This window comes from Brettanomyces bruxellensis, chromosome 7 (assembly GCF_011074885.1).
Source record: "Brettanomyces bruxellensis chromosome 7, complete sequence".
Classification (NCBI taxonomy): Eukaryota; Fungi; Ascomycota; class Pichiomycetes; order Pichiales; family Pichiaceae; genus Brettanomyces; species Brettanomyces bruxellensis.
In genome coordinates, this window is record NC_054688.1 from 502,304 (window position 1) to 514,993 (window position 12,690).

Below are 12,690 nucleotides of genomic sequence, written 5' to 3' on the forward strand. Positions count from 1 at the left end.
TTTCCTTCCCCCCGTTTCGCGAAAACAACATGGTACATACATTTTGAGAATTTTCAACTTAAATGCTTGCAATGGTCCAAAACCGCGAATTTTGGCCCCAGATGTGCCATACCAGAATTTACCACCTGATGTGTAAAAAACAGAACGGAGGCACGCACACTTGTTGAAATTTGCTATTTCCCTTGTTTTCCATTTTATCCAGTATTCCCATTGGTTGACCATAATTATTGCCCTGCACCCTATTGTGCCGCAGCATTTATTACTCGCTGGCCTTTTCTTCATTATTGCCAGTATATAAACATGTCCATTTCCACATTCTTCCACCTTCTTCTCACTCCAGCCCCCATTTCAAATCTTTTCCTTCGTGTTCCATCTTCATCGATTTTATATATCGCTATCAAAACACATAACTTCAAATAATATAATCAAAAAATGTCCGGAGGAAAAGGAGGAAAAGCTGGCACTACCGAAAAGGCATCCACATCAAGATCTGCAAGAGCTGGATTAACTTTCCCAGTTGGTAGAGTTCACAGATTGCTTAGAAGAGGTAATTATGCTCAGAGAGTTGGTTCTGGAGCTCCAGTTTACTTAACTGCCGTTCTTGAATATTTGACTGCTGAAATTTTGGAGTTGGCTGGTAATGCTGCCAGAGACAACAAGAAGTCTAGAATTATTCCAAGACACTTGCAATTGGCCATCAGAAACGATGAGGAGTTGAACAAGTTGCTTGGTAATGTTACTATTGCCCAGGGTGGTGTTTTGCCAAATATTCATCCATCTTTGTTGCCAAAGAGAAGAGCAAGAGCTTCCCAGGAGTTGTAAGTTTAATTAATACACTTGCTTGGGTTTCAAATATCGAGGAACATGATCTTTTCTTTTTAGTTATTTCACTTTCTTATTCTAGGCTTGGAATATAAATGTATATTAGGATTGGTATGAATTACTAGTAGTAATTTTGTAAAAAGTGTAAGATGTACGATAATTATATCACTTTGCTTCACTTTAATCTAATTATTTTTTTTAATTTATTTTCTTCTTTGTTATTTCTCCTCTACTGGCGGGACGCACAATTTTGAATACAGACGATCGATGCAACTTGGGTCGCTCTCGCACTTTCTTTTCCTACTTTTTTCATCTTGTCCTCAGCGTACATTCCCAAACAGGAAAGGGGATCATCTGGCGCCATACAAGTGTCAGATTTATTTGTACACTATATAAGAAGGGCATTTGTTCCACGCGTGCATCCAAATATATACACATATTTTGTTTACTCTTCTTGTAAATTATATCCCCTCTCTCCTATCTCTTTCTAGTCGATACAACAGTTACCGAACAAAACTTATAAAAGTTATATTCCACACAATAACTTAGCAATGCCTGTCAGAAGAATCATCAAGTTCCTCAGAGAACAATACGAATCTATCCAGAAGAGATTCACTAGTTCAGACAAGAAAGAAAAGGCTGAACCTGAGCCTGTGGAGGATGTCACAAAGGAACCTGCAGCAGAAGACAAGGAGCATGCAGAACCAGCTGTAGAGGCACATCAACCGGTAGCTGAACCGGCAGTTGAGGAGGTTAAATAAAAGCCAAACAACATATATTGCGAATACTTTTAAGCCTCTGTGAATTAAATTCAAACTTCAAGTTGGCTTCACAAAATGAGAATAGAAGAACCATGACATGGTGTCTGTCAGTGCGTTGGGCTTTAAATTAATTATTCTATATCTATTCCATTTTTTTTCGATCCTCGTTCTTTTTTTTAATGTTTGTGAATTGGAGCTATGATCTATATAGCTCTCTAATAATAATCTTTCCTCATGCTTCTTTTTTTATTTCATGATAATCCCAAACCCGTAGCTCACCGTCCAAAGATACACTGGAAAGCACTTCGCCCCCATTCCAAACAGAAACATGCATTATAGGAGAGCTATTGGAAGAACCTTCAAGCACAAACTGTATTTTTTTCGTTTGAACATCCCAGAATAAGATATGGCCCGTTTCATCTCCAGAAACAACGCATTTCTGATTATTGAAAATCACGAAATCGGATCCTAAAGTGTATTTTTCAGCCACAGGAGTACAGTTGGGTCCCTGATAAGTTTTCACAACTCTGTTATTCATATAGTCCCACAATCTGAGATCACCATCCAGTGAGCTGGAGAGAACATATTTGGCGTTTGGAGAAAATTTGACAAATGTAATGGGAAAATTTGGACCCCTTTGATCATCAATAAGTGTCTTTAAACATTGTCCGGTGTCCAGATCAAACAACCTGACTAATCCATCGTATGAGCCACTAACAATGATCGACGCGTCGAAGCAGAAATCGACGCATGAGATGGCATCACTGTGGGCGCTTAGAACTCGAAGACATTTACCCCTTTTAACATCCCAAACACGTATATTCTCATCAGATGAACCGCTGATTAGAATTGAGCCTTTATGATTGAATTTTATGGAATTCACGTGGAAGGTATGTCCTTTAAGAATTCTTAAAAGTTCTCCATTTTGCAGATTCCATATTCGAATCGTCATATCATCTGAGCATGATGCAATATATGCTGAATTTGGCGTAAACTCTAGATCAGAAATACCTTCTGTATGCCCTATAAGTGTTCTTATCAACTCACCAGTTGCCAGATTCCATATTTTCACTGCCTTGTCGGAAGAAGCCGTGGCCAAATGCCTTCCATCAGGGCTAATTTTTGCTGTCGAAACAAGGGAATTTGCGTGTATTTGGGATAGCTTATATCGAAGCTTATACATGCTTGTATAAAATACACTTAAAGAGATCTGGCAATGATTATACAGACTCCGTTTGCTTTATCGTCCGATGAAAGCAACCCTTCTCTTCTTTATAAACCTAACCAATCCGCAATGAAAGCTGTCTAACAACCTGATCTTTCGTGTTAGCCAAACTAGATCTGGTGTGACCAAGGTGTTGCTTGATGTTAAGTAAAATCTGAAAGTGGGAAAAAAAAATAAATAAAGCCAAGAATGAAAAATTCATAACTACGAGTCAGACAACTCCCGACACCAAAAAGGCAATCAATTCAAAACTACGATAAATTCAAAGCGTCCGGATAATCAGGATATTAAGTAAGTATAAAGCACACTAGATAGCAGATATAAAATCATAAAGCGAAAATGCGGCGGAAGCCACATATGAATGTACGGATTAAATTAATTAATGATAATAGCAGCACTGTAACCAAAAAGAGCGCTCAAACAGGGCAGGGCTGAGTTCGTAAAAGTGAATGTGTAAATAAATTCAGCATTTTAGTAACGTATTCGAACGAATCCTGAGCCTGCTAAATGGCTCACATCAGATGATTCAAAAAAGAAGTAAATGTAAAATAGAACCTGATTCAAGTATTTACAATTCTGTATTCGGCGAATAAGGCAGTTTTCTATGCAAGGCCAAAATATTCACGAATGACCGTATTTTTGGGCAGTTTCCTTCATAACTGTATCGTAACTTGGTGGAGCTTCTTGTGGCACATCGTTTTGATCTGTTGAACCATACGCTGCAGAAGTATTTGCCTCTTCATGTTTTGACATATGTGCCCGAGGAGATGAAAGCGGACTTAAGTTATCATGTTGAGCCGTGGGTGGATTTAGTGACGAAGAGTTGGTTTTGCTGGTTCCAAATGGTTCTGGATGTGTAAATGTAACAGTACAAGGCTGAGGTTGAACCATTATAGTTTGCGTTGGAGAAACAACAAATATTTGCCTTTCAAGATCATCCTGAACGCGGTCGTCATCTGTAAGAACAATGTACCAAGCATGTATAAGTCCAGGAACATAACCAAGAAGGCATAAGGCGATATTAATAAGAAAATCGCATGAGCAGAAACCACGCTTGATACCAACTGTAAGAGGCGGGCAAATAAAGGCAAGTACCGTTAAAATAAAGTCACAACAATCACAGCAGCAGCAACACATGTCGAAATTTTGTTGCGTAGAGCACTAAGACGCTAGATAATATGAAAATGTTGGAAGTACCGTAAAATGATAAGTATCGTCTGTACTAGAAGAATTTAAGATGAAGAACAAAAAAATTTTATTATGTTAAAAAGCGGAGAGAAAAAAGAGAATAGAAAAATAAGATAAGCATTGTATTCTGATTTTGATAGATAGATAGCCGCGCCTAGTGTAAAAGAATTAGAATTTGATCGCTCTACTACTATTGACTTTACCAGTTCCATCTGCCCATTTCAAATAGAAAAATAATATACAATGTTAAATGATCATAAATAGGATGTTGGCAGCACATAAATGCAATTTTATTTAGGCTGGTATCATGAGATAAAATGACATGTCAAACGTCAATATAATGACATGTCAAAAACATTTGTGTTCATTGGGAATATATAAAGATTTAATATTCACACAAGAAACTTGAACACAACTCTTTATGATAAAAGGAATGCAAATGATTGGTCAAATAAGACATTAAATATCATCGTGGTAGCTGAATAGAGTTAAGCCCAAAATGGACCAAATCATAGCATTATCGTCATCAGAGGAATATGAAGAAGAAAAGCAAGATGAGATAATTGACAACACCAATATTACTGAAGAGGAAAGTAAACAGAAATTTTTAGCACCTTATGTCAAAGCCCCAGACTACAGTGAATACAATAAGTGCAACTTAACAAACAGACCAGATTGCATAAATCTTATCAGGGAAGTGAAGAAGACGAAAGATCTGGATAGTTCCGGATTCATGAAATGGCTTCTTATGAGAACAGTACCAAATAATCATACCAAAATATTAGCCAATGCCGATCGAATTCAACAGTTTACCGAAAAGCGACAATTGGCAAGATGGATAAAAGAAAAATACCTTGGAAAGGATGCAGATAGCATTTTCAAACAAGGGGCAAGCATTTCAGCAGTAACAAGCTTCTTGTATGGGATGATATTCTGCGTTTTCCTGGCGGTTTTGTTACTGATTGTAGGAATTAGCATATTAATCAAGTTGAATGTTTTGAATCGACAGAAGATCATTTACCTTTATTCGCTAAAAGATGTTTTAATATCAATTTTACAAAACTAGAAAAGCATATTTCGAATGCCTTAAACGGGAACAAACCAGGTGCAATCTACTGCGTTTAATCCCATATCTATTGAGATTTTCACTAAGATGCGTTCTTTAAATTCTTGGGGCATTAATTTGTTTCCCTCATTTCTCATTTCTCATTTCTCATTTCTCATTTCTCATTTCTCATTTCTCATTTTCCAATTTTTTTATTTAATTATTTTCGCTCCTGCTCTCGTGCATTCTCCCAGTTTTAAATTTATGAAAACACGTATTTCCTTTCATTAGACCAAGCGTAACATCAAAACTAATTCACCTTCATTTTTTGTTGAAGAACGGAAGGCAAAAATGGGCTCACTAAGATCATTCATCAGGGCTGTGCGTTCCAGCCGGACCATTGCCGATGAAAGGGCTGTTATAAGAAAGGAATCAGCTAAAGTTAGAACTGCATTCAGAGATCCACATTTGGATGAGCCACATTTAAGGAAAAACATTGAGAAATTGCTCTACCTCTACATATTGGGCGAGCCAACATCATTTGGACAGGTCGAATGTCTTAAGTTACTTACTTCAAGGTCGTACATCAACAAAAGGTTAGGATATTTGGCCGCTATGCTTATTTTGGATGAGAATCAAGAAATTCTTACGCTTCTAACCAATTCGTTGGATATTGACATCAAAAGCACAAACCCATATGTTGCGGGCTTGGCATTATGTACATTGGGAAATATTGCATCTCCGGAATTGGCTAAAGATTTGTATGCTGACGTGGACAGAATGTTAGACAACGATCCAAATCACAGCAGCAACATATCAACTCCATATTTGAGGAAAAAGGCTACAATTGTTGCGGCAAAGCTTATAGATAAGGACCCTGATCTTTCCGAGCTGTTTATAGGACGTATTCCAATGCTTTTGAGGGAAAAATCGCACGGCGTTCTTCTTGGTGCTTTGCATCTTGTTAGGGAGACCTTTATTCACGATCCAACATCTCGTGAAATACTTCGCAAACAGGCTCCAGTGATTCTTTCACACCTTCGCTTTTTGGTAAGTACAGGCTACTCTCCAGAATATGATGTGCGCTCTGTTCCGGATCCTTTTCTTTACTGTTCATTATTACAAACACTCCGATGTCTTTTAGATAAGGATGACAACAATCCAAATCTTGAGGCTCTCAACGACTTACTTGCTCAAGTTTGTGCTCGTCTCGAGAACTCAAAAGGCCCAGGATACGCTGTTTTATACGAAGCAGTACAAACAATATTTGCAATAAATTCGGATTCCTCGTTGAAGGTGCTAGGAATCAACATTCTTAGTAAATTCCTTTCATTAAAGGACAACAACACTAGATACGTGGCATTGAACACATTACTGAGTGTTATAGAATATGAACCACTTGCAGTTCAGCGTCACAGGAATATTGTTGTTGGATGTTTACAGGACGGTGATATCTCCATAAGGAGACGTGCTTTAGAACTTACCTTTGCAATTATGAATAATCAAAATATCCGCATGCTTACGAAAGAGTTGCTCAAATTCTTGGGTAGATCGGAGGAGGATAACGACTTGAAATCATATATAACGACACAGTTCACTTTGGCTTGCTATAAGTACTCACCAGGACTCGAATGGACATTCCACACACTTATCCAATTGCTTGAAAAGGCAGGAGATTATTTTTCAGATGATATTTTATCAAGTATTCTTGCTCTCACTATGCAGAATGAAGATAAGGAACTCACAAAGAAGCTTGTAATTCATTTGATTGCCGCATCATCTTCACCCGACGCGGCTTCCGAGTTTGGACTATCGTTAATCACAATTTGGTGTCTTGGTGAATACGGAGACCTCGTTGTAGGTGTGCCAAATTATAAAAGTGAAAAACTAATTACGGAGAAGCAGGAAGTGGATCAGCTTGAGCTACTATTAAACGCATCAATTCTTAAGAAGAGTTCAAGAAGGGACCAGATCCGGCTTTACATTCTTACGGCATCCCTTAAATTATCCTCACGATTCAAATCAGCTAAGCAGATTGAACATTTACGCCAAATGATCAACAAGTTCAAGAATGATACGAACTTGGAAATACAGATCCGTGCAATCGAGTATACAGAAATCTTTACTGAAACAAAAACAATTAAGAGGGGTCTTTTGGAAAGGATGCCTCCACCTCCAAGAAAGGAACATCAAGGCATTGCTTTGTTTGACAGAGAAGCAGGTAGGGAGAAGACATCAAGTGGAGAGAGTGATCAGAAAAAAGACACCGGTGAAATGTTATTGGATCTTCTCGATGATGAAGATAATGTAGATGATCAGAAAGCGGAAGAGAGTACTTCTGGAAATGCTGAAATATCTGAATCAAAGAACGGTGCTCTTGACATACTAAATGATATTTTTGGTGATACTGGAATGTCTCACAATGCACAGCAACCAGCTAAAAAACAAAGCACTTCAAATAAGGACATTCTAGACTTGTTCGGAAGTGTTGGAGGTGCTTCAACCACCAAAAAGACAGAGGCAGTTGACAAAATAAGTATTCCAGAAACGGCAATTACCGCTTATGATGATGGAAATATATATTGTGGTGTTGATGTGGAATCAATTGGGGATGGAAAGGCTAACCTAGATATTATAGTTAAGAATATTTCAAGTGCGAGTACAATAAACGGAATCACCGTTCTTTGTGCAGTGACAAAAAAGCAGAAACTTGACTTGTCAGCATTAACTCAGCGGGAACTTGCACCTAAAAAACTTGGAAAGTTGAAAGCAAAGATTTTAGGACCTTCAGGTTCGAAAGTGAAACTGAGAGTGAGATTGAGCTATAATGTTGGTGGGGAGAAGATTCAAAGGCAATTTGACTTTGCCGGAATCCAGCAGCGTTTGTAAATCAAATTTATATAACATACTTGGATCCAATTGTATAGATAGGAAGTATGGGAATTAATGGTATGGGTAGCTGTGAAAATTATATATAATAGAATGAAAATGAAAACAAAAAAATGTAGCGGTTCCAATCTGAATTTTCAGTTATGTCAGCAGGCAGATATGCAAACGAGCGAGAGGGGCGAACAAAACAMAAAAAAAACGGACAAAACAAATAAGAAATTAAAATGTGACAGAAAAAAAAAAGTAGATTGCGAGGAAAAGTTGGAAAGACTCGTAACACTTAGCTGATTGATATAATTGCACATTTCATACATCTTATATATTTATTATAGATCTGTCATCTACCTTAGCCAGGAAAGGGTTATAACTTAATTCAAAACATACGGCATAACAACTTTTGAAGATGGATTTTAAATCAGTTCAGGATCAACTGCAGGGTGCTTTCAATGCAATCGATGGGGTAAGTAAAGAAAAAAGGGAGAGCTGAATGAAATGAAGATTTACCAAATTGTCTATTTGGAAAGAAAATTAAGAAGAGACATGCTACAAAAAATGTATCGGGCAAGATATACTAACTGTACCATCACAATTTTTTTTAGAATACCAGAAACATTAAGGTCTTGGATGTATTCGAGCAGAAAACGCATCTCCCAAGGTCATACGCAGTGGTTGCTTTCGGTATCGTTTACCTTGTCATGATTTTCATGAACTTTGGAGGTATCGGAGAGCTTCTATCGAACATTGCAGGATTCATGTATCCATTTTACAGCTCCTTGAAAGCTTTGGAGACCAGCTCTAAAGATGACGATACCAGATTATTGACATACTGGGTCGTTTTTGCTTTCCTCAACCTGATTGAGTTCTGGTCCGGTGCCATTCTTTATTGGATCCCAGCATACTTTTTGTTCAAGACTCTATTCTTGGTGTACTTGTCTTCTCCAGTCACAAACGGTGCTCAGGTCGTCTACGGCTTAATTATCAAGCCTTTGGGAGATAAAGTTTTGCATACCAACTCTCCAGAAGGCCCAGCAGACAATTTGATGGATAAAGTTCAAAACAAGATCGACTAAGGAAATAAATACGATTAGTCTGACCATTTCGAACTTGTTGCAACACGGTTCACTCATGTACTCTTAAGTACTACTTTTTATTTGCTCATGCTACCGAAATCTCCATCCTCTTTTTTTTCTCCTTTGTTGTCTTTTAACTTTTTAGTGTATGCAATTCTTGAAATACTCAACCGTAATAACATAAAATGCTGCTATACATTGTGAATATTCTGATATACGATCATATACAGTCTTGTCAGAACCACAAGTGGAATACGATCAGATATTTCACGTCGATCGACTGGTGCAGGCCATTATTACTTAGAAGTAGCGCTCGAGCGGAATCGGGAGATATCCAAACTCCAAATTGACATACTCGTTATCAATCAATTCATATTGATTCTGTTGAATCATGTGAAAATCTTCTTTTCGCACCGAGCAACCGAGAAATAAAAATCACGTGATATACATTATTTGGTGATACACATCCCCCTGACTTTTCTTCGCTTAGAATGTTTGAATCATTCCGTAACTTTCCGGAGATATTCGCATAATTTTTTTTTTTTTTTTTGTGAAGGGAGAAACCGCTGCTTTATTATAAGAAATCTAGTGCAAGGCCATTACAAGAAAAGATGTGGGAACACAAATGAAAAAGACCACAATAAAAAAAAAAAAAAAAAATTACCCAGGAAACAGCTAAATCGTCTGAGTAGAAGTGATAAAGCTTGAAGAGATGAATTAATTATAAGATGAGAAGTTTTGAATAAATAAGGCAATTGTTATGCACACATATGCGTACCCCGGAGTACGCGACCGAAAGTTTTTTGTGGGGTAACCGATTTACACCCCACAAAAATTCCTTTTTTCAGCCTGACAAAATTATTGGAAATAATTGTGTAATCGATTATATTTTCATACGTAAGTAAGGAAATGACTTGAAAAACATGGTCATAAATCCTAGCAAGTGGAGGAGTCAAATGCTTCACGCACATAAGGGATTAATGTCCATAAAAATAAAACAAATTTCCCTAAGCTCTAAGCATCATCACTCTAAGTTGAATTGAAATTGTAAAGGTAATAACCGGCGTAATTACATTTGGCAAGGCATAGTAAAAAAAAATTAAAAATATGTAAGCGGGAATAAGGAAAATTTTCGCTTTTGGTTGTCTTAGTTTTGGATGAGTCAAGTAAATTGAATCAAAAAAAGGAAATGGCCCGGGCTAGTGACTACACATATACTTTTTAAAGTATCCGGGCTATGCTAAAAATCTCGGAGAAGTGGCCAACCCTATATTGTGTTAAAGCTACATGGCTTTTTTTGAGTTTAGGCTGTCCTGTCCCTTTTTTTTATCTTTATTTTAGTCTCTTGACAGCGATGATTGGTTTTGCCGCCAACATGTAATTATCAAATAGTTATAAATATCATACCTTTTCCCTTTAGCGAACTGTGTAGTTGTAGCTATCCAAAGGATTCTTACTACTGTCTTTCCCATTTCTTTGAGAGTAATATCGTATTTTACTTCGATCTTTTCACAAAGATATCAGACGTTTTTCCATTAACTACCACGTCAGTGCTGCAAAAAAATTTTAGCGATTATACTTTAATTACAAAACTTTTGGTGCGAGCAAAAACTAAAGAATATCACTATCAAAATGGCACCAACCGCTATCGATCTCAATAGGGAGTATGCGAACTCCGTTGAAGCAGAATCTACGGCTCCATTTAATAAGGCTGAAAGAAAAAATTCCATTGCCGCGGCCCTCGGCTTGAGCCCAGATACGAAAATTCATTATAACTCGGCCGTTCCGATTTTGTACGAGGACGCACTAAAGGAGAAAGGTACCACAATTTCTTCTACAGGTGCTCTTATTGCATATTCTGGAGGCAAGACGGGAAGATCTCCAAAAGATAAGAGAATAGTTGCAGAAGAATCTTCTGTACATGATGTCTGGTGGGGACCCGTTAATAAGAAGGTTGATGATCAAACCTGGAAAATTTCGCGTTCCAGGGCCATTGACTACTTGAGAACCAGAGAGAAAGTTTACATAATTGATGCATTTGCCGGCTGGGATAAGAGATATCGTATCAAGGTGAGAATTGTGTGTGCTCGCGCTTACCACGCCTTGTTTATGAAAAACATGCTTATCCGTCCGACCGAGCAGGAATTAAAGAGCTTTGGTGAACCGGACTTTACCATTTGGAATGCAGGTCAATTCCCAGCAAATGTCTTTACCCGAGGTATGACATCGGCAACAACGGTGGAACTGAACTTTAAGGCTATGGAGATGGTCATTCTTGGCACAGAGTATGCAGGAGAGATGAAGAAAGGAATCTTGACTCTCATGTTCTACTTGATGCCAATAAAGCATCATGTTCTCACATTACACTCTTCCGCAAACATCGGAACCCAGAATGGTGATGTGACGATGTTCTTTGGACTTTCAGGAACAGGAAAGACAACATTGAGTGCAGATCCACACAGAAAATTGATTGGCGATGATGAACACTGTTGGTCAGACCATGGAGTTTTCAACGTTGAAGGTGGATGCTACGCAAAGTGTATTGATCTCTCTGAATCCAAGGAGCCAGAAATTTTTCAAGCTATAAAGTTTGGTTCCGTTCTTGAAAACGTCGTTTACGACCCTGTTACAAGGGTTGTCGACTATTCCGATTCATCAATTACTGCTAACACTAGATGCGCCTACCCAATTGAGTTCATACCTTCTGCTAAGATCCCATGTCAGGTGGATACACATCCTAGCAACATTATTCTTTTAACATGCGACGCTATGGGTGTTCTTCCTCCAGTTTCCAAGCTCACTAAGGCGCAAGTTATGTACCACTTCATCTCTGGCTATACATCTAAGATGACTGGAACGGAAGTCGGAGTCACAGAACCACAGGCAACTTTCTCCGCCTGCTATGGTCAACCTTTCCTTGTTCTACATCCAATGAGATATGCCCAACAGTTGGCTGACAAAATGAGTGCTCATCATGCTCATGCCTGGCTGCTCAACACTGGATGGACAGGAAAACCAATGTCAAAGGGCGGAAAGAGATGTCCATTAAAGTACACCAGAGCAATTTTGGATGCAATCCATTCTGGCGTCTTAGCTAAAGCTGAATATGAAAACTTCCCAACGTTTGGACTGCGGGTTCCAAAATCTTGCCCTGGTGTTCCTTCCGAACTTTTAAATCCTGCTCGTAACTGGTCAGATGGTAAGGCTGATTTCCAAAATCAGGTTACAAACCTGGCTCAGCTTTTCATGGAGAATTTTGAAAAGTATGCTTCCTCTTGCACCGAAGAAGTTTTGTCTGCAGGTCCAGCTATGTAAAGATTTTTCTTTTAACCACATAATCATGGTTCTGATTAGTGTTAACTAGGCCCCAGCTGTGTCACGTTCTTGCACTCCGATATCTATTCTTTGTCGATAATGTATTCCATTTGCATTTGTATCATACAACAAATTTTTCTGTAGGTGGAATGGCATTTTAATTTCCCAATTGTCATTATTTACTTGTTATATTACATTTTTCTTTAAATGTCACGGCTATTTTCGTCCTTGAATCTTGTACCCTGAACTACGGATATTTTTAATCAGTACAAAACATAAAATTTTCCTAAATATACCAGCCATATAACTTAATTGAATTTGATCAACGCATCACAATGTTCAAGCAATTGCAACAAAGGGCTGATAATCAACATA

At 38.0% G+C, this 12,690-nt stretch overlaps 8 protein-coding genes across 8 annotated transcripts; 6 read left to right on the forward strand and 2 right to left on the reverse strand.

Annotated features, from left to right (window-relative positions):
* Window positions 1–432: 432 nt before the first annotated feature.
* Window positions 433–822, forward strand: HTA2_2 (Histone H2A.2; the record flags this gene model as incomplete). The annotated part of the gene is made up of 1 exon (XM_041283209.1): window positions 433–822. One exon carries the CDS (start codon window positions 433–435, stop codon window positions 820–822), a length of 390 nt encoding a protein of 129 aa, XP_041136561.1.
* Window positions 823–1,373: 551 nt separating this feature from the next.
* BRETT_004717 (uncharacterized protein) lies at window positions 1,374–1,583 on the forward strand (the record flags this gene model as incomplete). Its single annotated transcript, XM_041283210.1, has 1 exon — window positions 1,374–1,583. One exon carries the CDS (start codon window positions 1,374–1,376, stop codon window positions 1,581–1,583), a length of 210 nt encoding a protein of 69 aa, XP_041136562.1.
* Window positions 1,584–1,815: 232 nt separating this feature from the next.
* Window positions 1,816–2,766, reverse strand: BRETT_004718 (uncharacterized protein; the record flags this gene model as incomplete). Its single annotated transcript, XM_041283211.1, has 1 exon — window positions 1,816–2,766. One exon carries the CDS (start codon window positions 2,764–2,766, stop codon window positions 1,816–1,818), a length of 951 nt encoding a protein of 316 aa, XP_041136563.1.
* Window positions 2,767–3,429: 663 nt separating this feature from the next.
* On the reverse strand, window positions 3,430–3,945 carry BRETT_004719 (uncharacterized protein; the record flags this gene model as incomplete). Its single annotated transcript, XM_041283212.1, has 1 exon — window positions 3,430–3,945. The coding sequence occupies one exon, from the start codon at window positions 3,943–3,945 to the stop codon at window positions 3,430–3,432; it is 516 nt and encodes a 171-aa protein (XP_041136564.1).
* Window positions 3,946–4,495: 550 nt separating this feature from the next.
* On the forward strand, window positions 4,496–5,121 carry BRETT_004720 (uncharacterized protein; the record flags this gene model as incomplete). Its single annotated transcript, XM_041283213.1, has 2 exons — window positions 4,496–4,900; window positions 4,972–5,121. The coding sequence occupies 2 exons, from the start codon at window positions 4,496–4,498 to the stop codon at window positions 5,119–5,121; spliced, it is 555 nt and encodes a 184-aa protein (XP_041136565.1).
* Window positions 5,122–5,392: 271 nt separating this feature from the next.
* BRETT_004721 (uncharacterized protein) lies at window positions 5,393–7,930 on the forward strand (the record flags this gene model as incomplete). Its single annotated transcript, XM_041283214.1, has 1 exon — window positions 5,393–7,930. One exon carries the CDS (start codon window positions 5,393–5,395, stop codon window positions 7,928–7,930), a length of 2,538 nt encoding a protein of 845 aa, XP_041136566.1.
* A 403-nt stretch (window positions 7,931–8,333) lies between these two features.
* On the forward strand, window positions 8,334–9,000 carry BRETT_004722 (uncharacterized protein; the record flags this gene model as incomplete). Its single annotated transcript, XM_041283215.1, has 2 exons — window positions 8,334–8,390; window positions 8,530–9,000. The coding sequence occupies 2 exons, from the start codon at window positions 8,334–8,336 to the stop codon at window positions 8,998–9,000; spliced, it is 528 nt and encodes a 175-aa protein (XP_041136567.1).
* Window positions 9,001–10,632: 1,632 nt separating this feature from the next.
* On the forward strand, window positions 10,633–12,315 carry PCK1 (Protein kinase C-like 1; the record flags this gene model as incomplete). Its single annotated transcript, XM_041283216.1, has 1 exon — window positions 10,633–12,315. One exon carries the CDS (start codon window positions 10,633–10,635, stop codon window positions 12,313–12,315), a length of 1,683 nt encoding a protein of 560 aa, XP_041136568.1.
* Between the last annotated feature and the right edge of the window lie 375 nt (window positions 12,316–12,690).